This window comes from Rhinoraja longicauda, chromosome 11 (assembly GCF_053455715.1).
Source record: "Rhinoraja longicauda isolate Sanriku21f chromosome 11, sRhiLon1.1, whole genome shotgun sequence".
NCBI classification, from domain to species: domain Eukaryota; kingdom Metazoa; phylum Chordata; class Chondrichthyes; order Rajiformes; family Arhynchobatidae; genus Rhinoraja; species Rhinoraja longicauda.
This window is the reverse complement of record NC_135963.1, coordinates 11,685,216-11,700,493: the sequence shown is the minus strand read 5'-3', so window position 1 is coordinate 11,700,493 and position 15,278 is coordinate 11,685,216. Positions and strand designations below refer to the sequence as shown.

Below are 15,278 nucleotides of genomic sequence, written 5' to 3'. Positions count from 1 at the left end.
CACTCCACCAACACCGACCCACGTCCCCTCCCCTCGCCTCTCACAGCCCGCGTGCGCTGGAGTCCCTCCTGCAACCGACCACGCAACCCCCAGAAGCTCCTCCGGGGACATTGGGCACGTCGGTAGAGTTGCTGCTTTACAGCGCCAGGGACCCGGGTTCAATCCCGACTACGGGTGCTGTCTGTACAGAGTTTGTACATTCTCCCTGTGACCTGTGTCACGGGGTTTTCTCCAGGATGTCCAGTTTTCTCCCACTCTCCAAATGCTTACATGTTTGTAGGTTAATTGGCTTGGTATAAATGTAAATTGTCTCTAGGGTGTGTTGGGTAGCTATGTCTAGTTTTGAGAGAAACAGAGCGCGGAAACAGGCTCTTCGGCCCACCGTGTCCGCACCGACCAGCGATCCCCACACATCCATACTGTCCCACACACACACACTGGACAATTTACAATGAAAACCAAGCCAATTTACCTGCAAACCTGTGCACTTTTGGAGTGTGCGAGAAAACTGGAGATCCCAGAGAAAATCCACGCAGGTCACGAGAAGAACTGTTGTGGGAGGAATTTAATCTTCCCAGTTGTGTTTGCCTAAAGACCGTGGTCATTTGGTGTCGTTCACTGTCCCATTTTCAAAGAGCCAGGAAGAGTAACTGTCCTCTTCCTAAAAATGCACTTCACTCAGAAGTATGTAATTTACTGTACATCACTTAACTGCTTGGTTTATCTGTCTTCAGCTGGAGAATATCGGTAACTTTATTAAAGCCATACAGTGTTACGGGATGAGACAACATGACATTTTTGAAGCAAATGACCTTTTTGAAAATGGGAACCTGACTCAAGTACAGACAACACTTTTGGCCCTTGCAAGCCTGGTAAGTATGAATTTCCTCTCCAAAGTTGTGAATTTCCTCTCCAGAGTTGTTTGATAATAAACTACCAATATAATTATATGGGTGACGTTTTGGGTCGAGACCCTTCTTCAGGCATTCCTTCTCTCCTGAGATGCTGCCTGACCCGCTGAGTTACTCCAGCATTTTGTGTCTATCTTCTATTGGGGTGAAGTTGTGGGTCTCGACCCGAAATGTCACCCGTTCCTTCTCTCCAGAGATGCTACCTGTCCTGCTGAGTTACTCTAGCATTTTGTGTCTATCTTCGATTTAAACCAGCATCTGCAGTTCCTTCCTACACATTTTGTCTACTCCACTACGAAACCTCCTCAAGGTATGCATTCAAAGAGAGCTAGATAGAGCTCTTAAGGATAGCGGAGTCAGGGGGTATGGGGAGAAGGCAGGAACGGGGTACTGATTGAGAATGATCAGCCATGATCACATTGAACGGCGGTGCTGGCTCGAAGGGCCGAATGGCCTCTTCCTGCACCTATTGTCTATTGTCTACTTTGAAGAAGTTCTCCTCTCTCCGACGAGAGTCCAGCAACATCCTCCCTCACTGCTCTGTCCCGCTGAGTTACTCCAGCATTTTGTGTCTTTCCCCGATATTGTGAAGCATCTTGGACTTCTATTATGTATCTCAGTACAGGTTCAAGCATACTTTGATTCATTTGACTCTTGTCACTAGCCTCAGAAGTGTGGCGTGGGTCGGTGTAGACAAGTTGGCCGAAGGGCCTGTTTCCACACTGACTGACTGAGAGGTCAATCGCTTCTCCGACCCGAAACGTCACCCATTCCTTCTCTCCCGAGATGCTGCCTGACCTGCTGAGTTACTCCAGCATTTTGTGAATAAAAACCTTCGATTTGTACCAGCATCTGCAGTTATCTTCTTATACTCCAGGATTTTAGATCCGCATTGTACAAGGTGTTGTCTTCTGGACATTGCATTGCATCTGGTTTACCTGGTCAAGTGGATGTGTATTCTATTGGGGCGTAGGAAAATAACTGCAGATGCTGGTTCAAATCGAAGGTAGACACAAAATGCTGGAGTAACTCAGCGGGTCAGGCAGCATCTCAGGAGAGAAGGAATGGGTGACGTTTTGGGTCGAGACCCTTCTTCAGACATGCCTTCTCTCCTGAGATGCTGCCTGGCCCGCTGAGTTACTCCAGCATTTTGTGTCTATCTTCTATTGGGGTGAAGTCGTGGGTGTGTACGAGACACATTTTTCTGGCTGGTGCTTATTCCCCCAACCAACCATGAAAAATGAGTGTGGGATTTAGTTATTTTTATTAGCGCTGCTTCCAAAAAAATTAATCCATTGGGTGGGACAGAGGTGCAATATGAATGCTGAACCTGTGGGTAATTCAAGGCAACAATGTACAGAAGGAAGTGCTGTGAAGCCTACCTCATTTTATTGACTGCCCTGCAAAAATGTTTGAACCTCCTGCACAGAAGACCAGACGATGCATTGAGTTTAGCACTGCATTCTAGTCATACAGTATGGCAACAGGCCCTTCAGCCCAACTCGTCCATTCTGACTAAGGTGCCCATCCATGCTACTCGTGTTTAAATGACTAGTATCCCTCTAAACCTGTCCTATCCATGTACCTTTGCAAATGTTATTGCACCTGCCACAACACTTCCTCTGGCAGCTTATTTCACCCTGCGTATCGAAGGTATTTATTCACAAAATGCTGGAGTAACTCAGCAGGTCAGGCAGCATCTCGGGAGAGAAGGAATGGGTGACGTTTCGGGTCGAGACCCTTCTTCAGACTGATGTCAGGGGGGCGGGACAAAGGAAGGATATAGGTGGAGACAGGAAGATAGAGGGAGATCTGGGAAGGAGGAGGGGAAGAGAGGGACAGAGGAACTATCTAAAGTTGGAGAAGTCGATGTTCATACTACTGGGCGAAATATGAGGTGCTGTTCCTCCAATTTCCGGTGGCCTCACTATGGCACTGGAGGAGGCCCATGACAGAAAGGTCAGACTGGGAATGGGAGGGGGAAGTTGGAGTGCTCGGCCACCAGGAGATCAGTTTGGTTAATGCGGACCGAGCGCAGGTGTTCAGCGAAGCGATCGCCGAGCCTGCGTTTGGTTTCGCCGATGTAAATAAGTTGACATCTAGAGCAGTGGATGCAATAGATGAGGTTGGAGGAGGTGCAGGTGAACCTATTAAATCTTTCCTCTCTCACCTTAAACCTATGACCTACAGTCTGAGAGAAGTGTGCATTCACCCTTTCCATGCCCTATTTTCTTCACAACCTTAATGGCAACAGCATCCCTGGCATAAAAAACGACTACTTGCTTTCTTCCAAGACTAATCTTGCGGGATAGAGCTTTTGGAAGTTATTATAAGTGATTGAGCCTCCCCACTGAAAACAATGCCTGCGGAGTGTATTCTTCTATAATCCATTTGTGGAAGTAATCTTTACCACACTTGAATTTCCTGTTCGTTGCAAAACATATTTCAGAACCTTGAAGGCTCCTATTGTGAATGCTGTTACTCGGCAGAATTTGACTCTGCCTTGAAAGATTAAAATGAATGGAGGCTGTATCTGCTACTAAAGTACTGAAACTCGCACCGTCACAAATCAATCACTCTGGTTTAAATAAACAATGTTATAGACTGTCTGCTCCTCACAGAACGAGCATTCACTGTGTTTCATCAGTTGACTTTGTTCTCTGCTGATTCCCCTCTCCCTCAACTTGGCTGCTTACTTTCCATTTGTGCTACCACCATAATACCAATAAGGAGAACGTAAAAAATCAAACTGTAAAACAGTCTTGGGACAGAGCGTACCTGCTCGTTGGAAAAGTAACATAGCAACACATTAACCCAAAAGAATCTGCTTTCCTTTTGGGGTGAGAAATCAGAGAAGGCAGTGGAGGCCAATTCACTGGATGTATTCAAGAGAGAGTTAGATATAGCTCTTTGGGGTAACTGACTCGAGGGATATGGGGAGAAAGCAGGAACGTAGTACTGATTTTGGATGATCAGCCACGATCATATTGAATGGCGGTGCTGGCTCGAAGGGCCGAATGGCCTACTTCTACACCTATTTTCTACTTTTTTTATGTAAAGATTTGATGCTTTCCATTTTGTTTTGTCCTGCCCTTGGGATTGACAATGTCTTCACACTGCGCGTCTGCCTGCCATCTTAGTGTTTGGGGGCAAGGTATCCAAGAATATTCAACATTTGGGAAGGATAGGCAAAAAAGGGAAAGGAGGTGCGATGGCATAATTGGTGAAGGATGATGTCGGTGCAATATTGAGAAAAGATATTGGTTCCAAAAATGAAGAGGTGCAATCAGTTTGGATGGAGCAAAGAAGCACAAAAGAGGGAAAGACCTTTGTGTGAGTTCTCCAAAGGCCTCTATATAATAATGGTGCTGTCATTAAATTTAAGATGCAGCAAGGGTACTATAGTAATCATGAGTGACTTTATCACTGTATATTGTGAAGGGTATAATCGGCCCATCTATTTTCTTTTGATGCTGAAATTAACCCCATTCAAATTCGTATTCTAAAAAATTCCAGCATTCTAAGTGTGTTTTTACACGGTGGCGCAACGGTAGAGTTGCTGCTTTACAGCGAATGCAGCGCCGGAGACTCAGGTTAGATCCTGACTACGGGTGCTGTACTGTAAGGAGTTTGTACGTTCTCCCCGTGACCTGCGTGGGTTTTCTCCGAGATCTTCGGTTTCCTCCCACACTCCAAAGACGTACAGGTATGTAGGTTAATTTGACTGGGTAAATGTTTAAAAAAATTGTCCCTAGTGTGTTGAGATAGTGTTAATGTGCGGGGATTGCTGGGCGGCGCGGACTTGGTGGGCCGAAAAGGCCTGTTTCCGCGCTGTATCTGAAATATGAAAATAAATATGAAAATAAGACTCAGATGAGGACAGATTTCTTCACTTTGGTGGTGGACCTGTGGTATTCGCTGCCATAGACTGTTGCTGAGGTTAAGTCTCTGAATTATTTTTTAAATGGAGGTAGATGAATTTCTGGAACAAAAAAGAACAGGAGATACAAGAGAGAACAGGAGTATGGTATTGAGATAGAGGATCTGTCTTGGTTGGGTTGAATGGTGCAGCATTGAAGGAACAAGCGACCGGCTGCTATTTTTGCATTTCCATTCAGTTACTTCAAAGGCCTTTTTAATGCTGAATTTTGACCTTGGGGGCGAATTTTTCCATTTCTGAACCAGTGTTTATGCTTGAGTAAAGCTTTGGATAAAATGGATACAAAACAATTCCCCTCAGATGGATCAGATGTAGATGGTTATTAGCTGTTATGAGTTGCTTTGTAATGTGATACTTGGAAATATTAACTAAATGATGGCTGAATCCAATAGATTATACAAGAAGACATTTTTGTGGTCCCAAAAGTATTCACCTCTTATGAGCCAAGGCAAACTGAAAACTTTAAGATATTTCTAGGAAGTTAGTCATATTGGTGAAAAGTAGGGAACTTGTGTTTCACAGAGATCAGTGCGGCAATCACTGTTTGTCTTTTAGATAATACTCTAATATAAAATCGTTCAAAGACATAGATTTTGGGGCAGTGTTAATAACGATGAGGCTAATGAATGTCATTAAATGTTAGACAGACACTTTTAACTGAAAGGGCTTGGTAAATAAGTCAAATGAATTTAGTGAAATGAATTAGTGAAATTGTTGAGTTTTGTTCAAAAGCATTAGCATTCTCCCTGGAATAGTCGAAATGCTGTGGGGAAAATTAAAGGATAGAATTTCATAAATTTAAAAGCAACAATTTCTTAATTGGGGAAGTGCACATAGGGCCCTCTTCACATTGTAGCCCGTTATAGTTTGTTACAATCAATGGGTGCCCATGTGGTTAGTCTGTGACTTTAGCTTGGTATTGCCTCTTAGTATCGCTGCTGGTTTTGCGAAGGTCGTAATTGGATTTCTTGCAAGAGGCCATGACAAGTGTTCTGGTTGAGGAACACGGATTGATTACTTTGGCACAAAGTTCTCTACACGATTTAAATCCTTCAGTGTGAACCAGTTCACCGACTTAAACCAGTCGATAAGGGGATCTTATCGAAACGTATAAGATTATTAAGGGGTTGGACACATTAGAGGCAGGAAACATGTTCCCAATGTTGGGGGAGTCCAGAACCAGGGGCCACAGTTTAAGAATAAGGGGTAGGCCATTTAGAACAGAGATGAGGAAAAACTTTTTCAGTCAGAGAGTTGTGAATCTGTGGAATTCTCTGCCTCAGAGGGCAGTGGAGGCCAATTCTCTGAATACATTCAAGAGAGAGCTAGATAGAGCTCTTAAGGATAGCAGAGTCAGGGGGTATGGGGAGAAAGCAGGAACGGGGTACTGATTGAGAATGATCAGCCATGATCACATTGAATGGCGGTGCTGGCTCGAAGGGCCGAATGGCCTCCTCCTGCACCTATTGTCTATTGTCTTGGAGCTCCTCTGTTTCCTCAGATCACCACTGTCCAACTCTCAGTACCAGATCCTTGCATTTGGGTTTCTGCTTGTAGGCAGAGAGTAGGAGCACAGTCCGAAGGTCAAATGTTCCAAATTGTGGGTGGGGGGTGGAGTGGTAGGTTGTCTTTGAGGCTTAAGAGCGCAGCTGGAGAGATCCAAAACATTGTTTCATCAAACCAATACAAACAAGGTTAGCTCTGTGTACCAGGAGTGGCATTTACAGTTCCTTGGGGAACCGATTGATTTTCAGGATACGTTTCATTTTTCTCTTTTGACTTTGGTCTCCATGTTCTGAATGTAGTTTACTCCAAGTCTTTGTAAATTGCTTCTTGTTATTTGAACAGAAATTGCTACCCGAGTTGTTAGTTTCTGTCACGTTGTAAGTGATAGGAGTAGAATTAGGCCATTCGTCCCATCAAGTCTACTCTGTCATTCAATCATGGCTGATCTATCTCTCCCTCCTAACCCCATTCTCCTGCCTTCTCCCTATAACCCACGACATCCGTACTAATTAGGAATCTATCTCTGCATTAAAAATATCCATTGACTTGGCCTTCTGTGACAATGAATTCCACAGATTCTCCACCCGCTGGCTAAAGAAATTCCTCCTCATCTCCTTCCTAATGGAAAGTCCTTTAATTCTGTGGCTCTGATCTCTGGTCCTAGACTCTCCCACTAGTGAAAACATCCTCTCCGCACCCACTCTACCTAAGCCTGGTGTGCTAATATTCCTGTGTTAGAAACATAGAAAATAGGTGCAGGGTGAGGCCATTCGGCCCTTCGAGCCAGCATCGCCATTCATTGTGTTCGTGGCTGATCATCCACAATCAGTAACCTGTGCCCAACTTCTCCTCATATCCCTTGATTCCACTAGCCCCCAGAGCTCTATCTCTTAAATTCATCCACTGATTCTGCCCTCTGTGGCAGAGAATTTCACAAATTCACAACTCTCTGGGTGAAAAAGTTCCTTCTCACCTCAGTTTTAAATGGCCTCCCCTTTATTCGATGACTGTGGCCCCTGGTTCTGGACTCCCCCAACATTGGGAACGTTTTTCCTGCATCTAAGGTATTTATTCACAAAATGCTGGAGTAACTCAGCAGGTCAGGCAGCATCTCGGGAGAGAAGGAATGGGTGACGTTTCGGGTCGAGACCCTTGTTCAGTCTGAAGAAGGGTCTCGACCCGAAACGTCACCCATTCCTTCTCTCCCGAGATGCTGCCTGACCTGCTGAGTTACTCCAGCATTTTGTGAATAAATACCTTCGATTTGTACCAGCATCTGCAGTTATTTTCTTTCCTGCATCTAGCTTGTCCAGTCCCTTTATAATTTTATATTTCTCCATAAGATCCCCTCTCATCCTTCTAAATTCCAGTGAATACAAGCCTAGTCTTTTCAATCTTTCCTCATATGTCAGTCCCGCCATCCCAGGGATCAATCTCGTGAACCTACACTGCACTGCCTCTATTACAAGGATGTCCTTCCTCAAATTAGGAGGCCAAAACTGTACACAATACTCCAGATGTGGTCTTACCAGGGCCTGATACAACCGCATGTTGATGTACTTCATTTATTTTTATTCAGGCAAAAACTAAAGGCTTTCACACAAGAATGGATATTGGTGTTAAATATGCAGAAAAGCAAGTGAGGCACTTCAAGGAAGACAAGCTGAAGGCTGGACAAAGTGTAATTGGACTTCAGGTACTCATTAATGATGTTCCATGACTTTACAAATAGTTACATAATGTAAGGTTCCTTCTTGATTCCTAACCTTGATTTAAATTGGAACATGTCGTTCTGCATTCGTAATTTGGACAAAAGGTAAATTTCTATCTTCTGCATTTTTTTTAGTTTTCCCAAGGTGTTCAACCTTGACTGCAAGGAGTAAGATTCCAATTTTGCCAAGAATGAAACTGCCTTTAGCTGGCAAAGAATGAGTCTTGGCTATGTTGTGTATTGACATATTGCAGGATCCAATAGGGTAGACCTTGGATAGACACAAAAGTGCACCCCTCCCCTGACATCAGTCTGAAGAAGGGGATCGACCCGAAACATTACCCGTTCCTTCTCTCCAGAGATGCTGCCTGTCCCACTGAGTTTCTCCAGCATTTTGTGTCTATCTTCGGAGTAACTCTGCAGATCAGGCTGCCTGATCCGCTGAGTTACTCCAGCACTTCGTGTCTACCTTCGGTGTAAACCAGCATCTGCAGTTCCTTCCCACACAGACTAGACCTCTGGCTTCTTGGCCTTATGGACATTGAGTTCCTTTAGCCTTGTATTGTTTTTATAATACATTGATTCCTGAGGTGTGTGAAGCCTGGCGATGAATCTTGTTTGTTCCTTGTAGAAACAAGGAACTGCAGATACTGGTGTGTCAAGGAAGGTGACAAAATGCTGGTGTAACTCAGCAGGTCAGCCAACATCATCCCTGGAGAACATGCCTGACCCGCTGAGTGAAGATGGTGATGTTCTCTATGGATGCTGCCTGACCCGCTGAGTTACTCCAGCACTTGATCTCTTTTGCTTGTTCCTGTTGACTACTATGCAGAGTTACAATCCAGTGACTTTATCTTTTCTGTGTGGTTGTATCAAGTCTTTTGAAGTCACCAGTGAGTGGTATGTATCATCAGTTGGTTATGATGTGCATGTGTCAGAGAGCCAGGGAACTAGAAACAAGGTTTTGTATTTATCACCAACCTTTTTTCTTTTGTATCCAAAGATAAACAGACTTGCTTGTTTTATTTCTTATCAACCAAAAATCTTTATCATTGTAAATTATTAGAAATTTTGTTTCTCTTCGTGACACTGATATTTTGCCATTTCGTTTGGTGACCTTGACTTAACTCATGGGGAACATTTTCTTTATTTCCGTCACTTTCCCAATCCTCCTCTGGTTTGTTGCTCTTTGGGTGTTGGTCATCCTTGTACCCTTTACAAGTGAGCTTTACTAAAATCGGCCTTGGGTGTAAGTGTTCGTAGCCTTAGGGCACATTAATACCCATGTTGTGCAACTTGAAAATCGATGGGACTCATTTGCACTGAGGTGACTGGCCTCCACTTTACTCTTGAAGCACCATGTATTCAAATATCCTTGTTCTTTCAGATGGGAACCAACAAATGTGCCAGCCAAGCAGGTATGACTGCCTACGGCACCAGAAGACATCTTTATGATCCAAAGACTCGCACCGAGAAGCCATACGATCAAACAACCATAAGCCTTCAGATGGGAACAAACAAAGGTGCAAGTCAGGTAATCATAGCAAATTTCCCTGGCTATTTTATTACAGTGCAATAAAAACTATTTTTTCTCCAGCTGAAACAGGATTCCCCCAGTTACATTCATTCTGTCATCAGTCTGAAGAAGGGTCTCGACCCGAAACGTCACCCATTCCTTCTCTCCAGAGATGCTGCCTGACCCGCTGAGTTACTCCAGCATTTTGTGATACCTTCATTCTATCATCATTACTTGCTACTTTGCTAAAAAGTACATAAGAGAAGCAAGATTGGGCCACTCTGTACCATGTTTACCATTTAGTGATATTGTGGGTGATCTTTTACCCTTTTGTCCTTTCCTGTAGTAGCATTGTTATCCTTAATTCATTGTGTTCATGTCCATTAGAGCTTGATGGTTCTGTCCATCCTGCTCTAAGGATTATGTGCTCTGCTCCCTTGTATTCTTTTATTTTGAGGGGACAGGATGCAACTGTTAGTTTCTACAGCCAAGCAGAACCCAGCTGACCTGATGTGTTCATTGAACCGACTTGTAGGACGTATGTGGGGGAAAAGCTGGTGGGTCCCTGCCTCCTGACTGTTGTAGAGATCTCCGGCCCAACCGAACGATCAAACAGGAGTTTCTGAGTAGGCACGACAAGTGGATGGTTTAGTGCTCTCTGCTTTGCTGACTGGTCTGGAATGCGAGACAGTTTGGGTTAATGGGGCGGTCGGTGCACATCAGGATAGTGAGGAGTTGGTAAACTTCCTGCACAGTTTAGTCGGGCAGATTCTGAGCATCGGGCTTCAAGCTTTGCCCACGTTTACAGCGCTAATTGTCGAGTGGCAAAAAACCTTGAGAGGAAGCCGGATTTGAGCTGCCAAGCAGCAGAAGATGACACAAAGGCTATTGTTAATGAGATAGACAATAGACAATAGGTGCAGGAGGAGGCCCTTCGGGCCAGCACCGCCATTCAATGTGATCATGGCTGATCATTCTCAATCAGTACCCCGTTCCTGCCTTCTCCCCATACCCCCTGACTCCGCTATCCTTAAGAGCTCTATCTAGCTCTCTCTTGAATGCATTCAGAGGATTGGCCTCCACTGCCTTCTGAGGCAGAGAATTCCACAGATTCACAACTCTCTGACTGAAAATGTTTTTCCTCGTCTCAGTTCTAAATGGCCTACCCCTTATTCTTAAACTGTGGCCCCTTGTTCTGGACTCCCCCAACATTGGGAACATGTTTCCTGCCTCTAACGTGTCAAACGTGCCCCTCTAAAGGGGGATCTTATTGAAACATATAAAATTCTTAAGGGGTTGGAGAGGCTAGATGCGGGAAGATTGTTCCCAATGTTGGAGTCAAGAACCAGGGGTCACAGCTTAAGGATAAGGGGGAAGTCTTTTAGGACCAAGATGCGAAAACATTTCTTCACACAGAGAGTGGTGAGTCTGTGGAATTCTCTGCCACAGAAGGTAGTTGAGGCCAGTTCATTGGCTATATTTAAGAGGGAGTTAGATGTGGCCCTTGTGGCTAAAGGGATCAGGGGGTATGGAGAGAAGGCAGGTACAGGTTACTGAGCTTGATGATCAGCCATGATCATATTGAATGGCGGTGCAGGCTCGAAGGGCTGAATGGCCTACTCCTGCACCTATTTTCTATGTTTCTATGTTTCTAACCCCTTAATAATCTTATACGTTTCGATAAGATCTCCTCTCATCCTTCTAAATTCCAGTGTATACAAGCCTAGTCGCTCCAGAGATGTTTCAGTGGATGATTTTTTGACATTAGTATTCTAATATAGAATCCCTCCCCAACAGATTAAAGCCATTCTTAATGGGGTTTTTTAATCCATGTGATGGTCTTCTTGCAAATAAAAATCTTGTCCGTATGATTATTGATGGGGGATAGAATGAATTCCACTTTTCACATTTTTAAATCAAAACCTTTGAAGGGCAAGCTGTGCAATACATCAGAAACTAAGAATAACATGGATTGGACATTCGATGAATAGATTTATAAAAGATACCCCTGTTTTCACCGATCATTTTACTTTTTAGGAAATCCTTGCCTTCGATGTGCATAGTTTAGCAGCAGATGTGATGTGGAAGGGTCTTGCCTAGAGATTTTAGTTGACGTCTCTTTGGCATGGTCTGTCTCCATCTGTACTTGAGTAAATAGTTGATCAGTTCGATGAATGGTGCTCTTGCTCAGGATGGTCTTTTCAATTTTGGTATTCCTTCTTCATGCTTCTCACTCTCTAACAACCTCTGACTGTTGGTGAATACAGATTCCTATTTTCAAGGATTGACCTTTCGAGATTGGATTTTTTTTTGTTGCCAAGTTGGTCCCTTCAAATGGCGGCCTATTCAGACTGTGCCAGGTTGGCCTTTGGTCATCACACTTACCGGGCCTCGGCAGCACTCTAGATCCTGTTGTATTGTATCCAACCCAAACCCCCTACAGAAACAGTTAATCTGTGCAAACAAAACCTCTGTACCCAGGGTAGAGTGGGATGGCCAACTGCTTTTGTCAAAACTAGTGATAGACAAAAAGCAGGTTCGGCAAATGCCCTTTGAACATCGTGTTACCAACATAATACTGAGCAATATATGCCCCTCAAACTGCGGAGCATCCTGGACAATACAGATTACACCCTCCACAACACACTGGTCAACCTGAGGAGCACCTTCAGCAACAGACTAGTTCCACCAAGATGCAGGAGATGATGCCACAGGAGATCCTTATACCCTGGGGCTATCAAACTGTACAACTCCTCCCCCTTCTGTCATGGGGCAGACCGACTGAGACTGGCCCCTTCTCCCTCCACAATCTTTGCACATCCCCAATCCTTTCCACTCCTCACTTCAATCTCATGTTTCATGTAGTTTGTGCTTTTATGACTGTTGCAGATCAATTTCCCTCCTGGGATAAATAAAGTTCTATTGTTTTAGTCTGGGGATTTTGGCCAAACATTTAATTTTGGTATTAAAGTCCTAGTTGCGTGAATCATTCTTCTCTCCTGCTCTGTCTAGGCTGGTATGACAGCCCCGGGTACCAGAAGACACATCTATGACCAAAAGGCGTCAACAGAGAAATGCGACACCTCCACAATATCGTTGCAGATGGGCACGAATAAAGGAGCCTCCCAAACGGGAATGACTGTCTACGGCCTGGGACGACAAGTGTACGACTCCAAGTACTGTGCCACCCCAACTGAGCCCCTCATTCACAATGGAAGCCAGGGAACAAATGGCTCAGAGTACAGTGATGGAGATTACCAAGGTGACTATGCAGGTGAATATCCAGACGAATACCCTGCAGGGTATCAGGATGAGTACCAAGGAGAATACCGCGGTGAATACACCGATCAGGGTGTTGATTATTAATGACCAGTATTACCAACTAGCTAGACAGCTTTTGATTTTGCTACAGTCTTCCATGAATTTTAAAAGGCCCTAAAGATTGGATTCCTGGCTTTTCTGTGCACAGCTAATCCATGAATCAGTATTTTGCTGTCTTGCTTTTCTAGTTTTCTTGCCACGTGCTGGTAACAGTAATCACCACTTTTAAGTACTGGAGATAATTGATTTCCACTAGAAGGAAAAAAAATTAAATCAATATTCAGAAATCATACCTAGCACCTTCCCGCTTTAAGATTTTGTGAATTGGTTTTATTTACCACCGACATACATGTTTTATTGAATTTTGGGAGGATTTGACATATTACTACATTAGGATTTCCTTTAAACAGTGCAACATATTTGTTGCACAAAGTTGCTGCCTATTATGACAAATGTGGCAAATGTTAGGTGCTGAAACCAATGTAATTGTGCATTTACAGTTAGTCAGTTGTCATATCCTTTAGTCTTATAATTTTTCTAATTTTCATAATCTAAATTAATGGGACTAATGCCGTTTCAAATACACAACCTTGAGTAAACGCAAAGCCAAGATAAAACTCTTGTCCACCAAGATGGACGATGCCCCATATAAGATTGAAAATGGACCGTTACAGCTTAAAATGTTTTTTAAAAGTGCCGTTTAACACACCTGTGATACTGAGATAAAAGCAAATGTACAGGGCACCTACCTTAAACGGTTAACCATGCCTTAGAAACATAGAAAATAGGTGCAGGAGTAGGCCATTTGGCCCTTCGAGCCTGCACCGCCATTCAATATGATCATGGCTGATCATTCAACTCAGTATCCTGTACCTGCCTTCTCTCCATACCCCCTGATCCCTTTAGCCACAAGGGCCACATCTAACTCCCTCTTAAATATAGCCAATGAACTGGCCTCAACTACCTTCTGTGGCAGAGAATTCCACAGATTCATCACTCTCTGTGTGAAAAAAAACGTTCTCATCTCAGTCCTAAAAGACTTCCCCCTTATCCTTAAACTGTGACCCCTTGTTCTGGACTTCCCCAACATCGGGAACAATCTTCCTGCATCTAGCCTGTCCAACCCCTTAAGAATTGTGTAAGTTTCTATAAGATTCCCCTCAATCTTCTAAATTCCAGCGAGTACAAGCCGAGTCTATCCAGTCTTTCTTCATATGAAAGTCCTGCCATCCCAGGAATCAATCTGGTGAACCTTCTCTGTACTCCCTCTATGGCAAGAATGTCTTTCCTCGGATTAGGAGACCAAAACTGCACGCAATACTCCAGGTGTGGTCTCACCAATGCCCTGTACAACTGCAGCAGAACCTCCACTTCACATCCTAGAATGCCAACAACAAACTAGTTATGCAATATGTAGGATCATTTTAACATTTTCCATTATTAAATGACGCATTATTGGGGCGTTGTGTGTATGAAGAGGCCAGAACTCATGATTGAAAAACCGAACTTGTTCCTTTCACTACATTAACCAAATGAAATGGGCAAAGCAATTTGCAAATTTAGGTGATTGGAATAAATATCTGTACTAAAAAGGGACTTTGCAAATGCTGTACGCTTTTTCATTTTTACTATAGATTAAATGTATTTTACTTATGTGCCATATTTTATCCATGTAGGAATTCTCTCCTTGTTTTTGTATTTATTGCCATTTTCTTTGGCATAAGTCTTTGTGTATGGTCCATTTTTGTGAATAAAAAAATTACTATAGAAACAACTTAACTGTACAAATAATTGTCCATTCCTTGCTTGTTTTTTTTTTTTCACTTTACCTTCTGAAAACCATTGGAACACATCTGAATGCTCCATTAGTTCAAGTTGTTTTATATTTGACGCACACAAGTAAATGATCTATTTTGCTACAAGTTCCAGCTTCCTTAACCATGAAGCTGGTTTTCACAGTGCTTTATGCTTCTCTGTAACATCTTCCATTGAAACTTATTTAAGATCTTCAGTCTGTGTGGCTTTACTACACTCAATAAATAGTCATCACTGCAGGCAGTTGATCGAGTATTAGAATTGCCTAGTTCCGATACAAATGGGAAGGTTGGGTTGTTTAGAAGTGTCCTTTTTAATTTCCTAGTTAGTATGAAGGTTCATTCATCTGAAAAGTTGATCCAATGTACTCTCCACAGATGCTGCTTGACCTGCTGAATATTTCCAGTATTCTGTAAAAATTGTTAGCTTAATTTGTAGAATTTAATTTGTACTGTAGGGGTTGTATTGTTAAGCAGCATTTGCTCTGCATGATGCATTTTGAGTGAGGGGAATAAGATCAGAGGTTGGCATAGAATCATATACAAGGATTTCCCTTTC

The 15,278-nt window shown here is 43.3% G+C and overlaps 1 protein-coding gene across 1 annotated transcript in view; it reads left to right on the top strand.

Moving 5' to 3' along the window:
• Window positions 1-14,665, top strand: part of LOC144598297 (calponin-3-like) — a 75,698-nt gene extending 61,033 nt beyond the window's left edge. The window contains exons 4-7 of the mRNA XM_078408271.1: window positions 735-872; window positions 7,937-8,053; window positions 9,456-9,602; window positions 12,597-14,665. Of these exons, the coding sequence (XP_078264397.1) occupies window positions 735-872; window positions 7,937-8,053; window positions 9,456-9,602; window positions 12,597-12,950 (756 nt within the window). The 3' untranslated portion in view covers window positions 12,951-14,665. The remainder of the gene's footprint in view (window positions 1-734; window positions 873-7,936; window positions 8,054-9,455; window positions 9,603-12,596) is intronic.
• The last annotated feature ends 613 nt before the right edge of the window (window positions 14,666-15,278 follow it).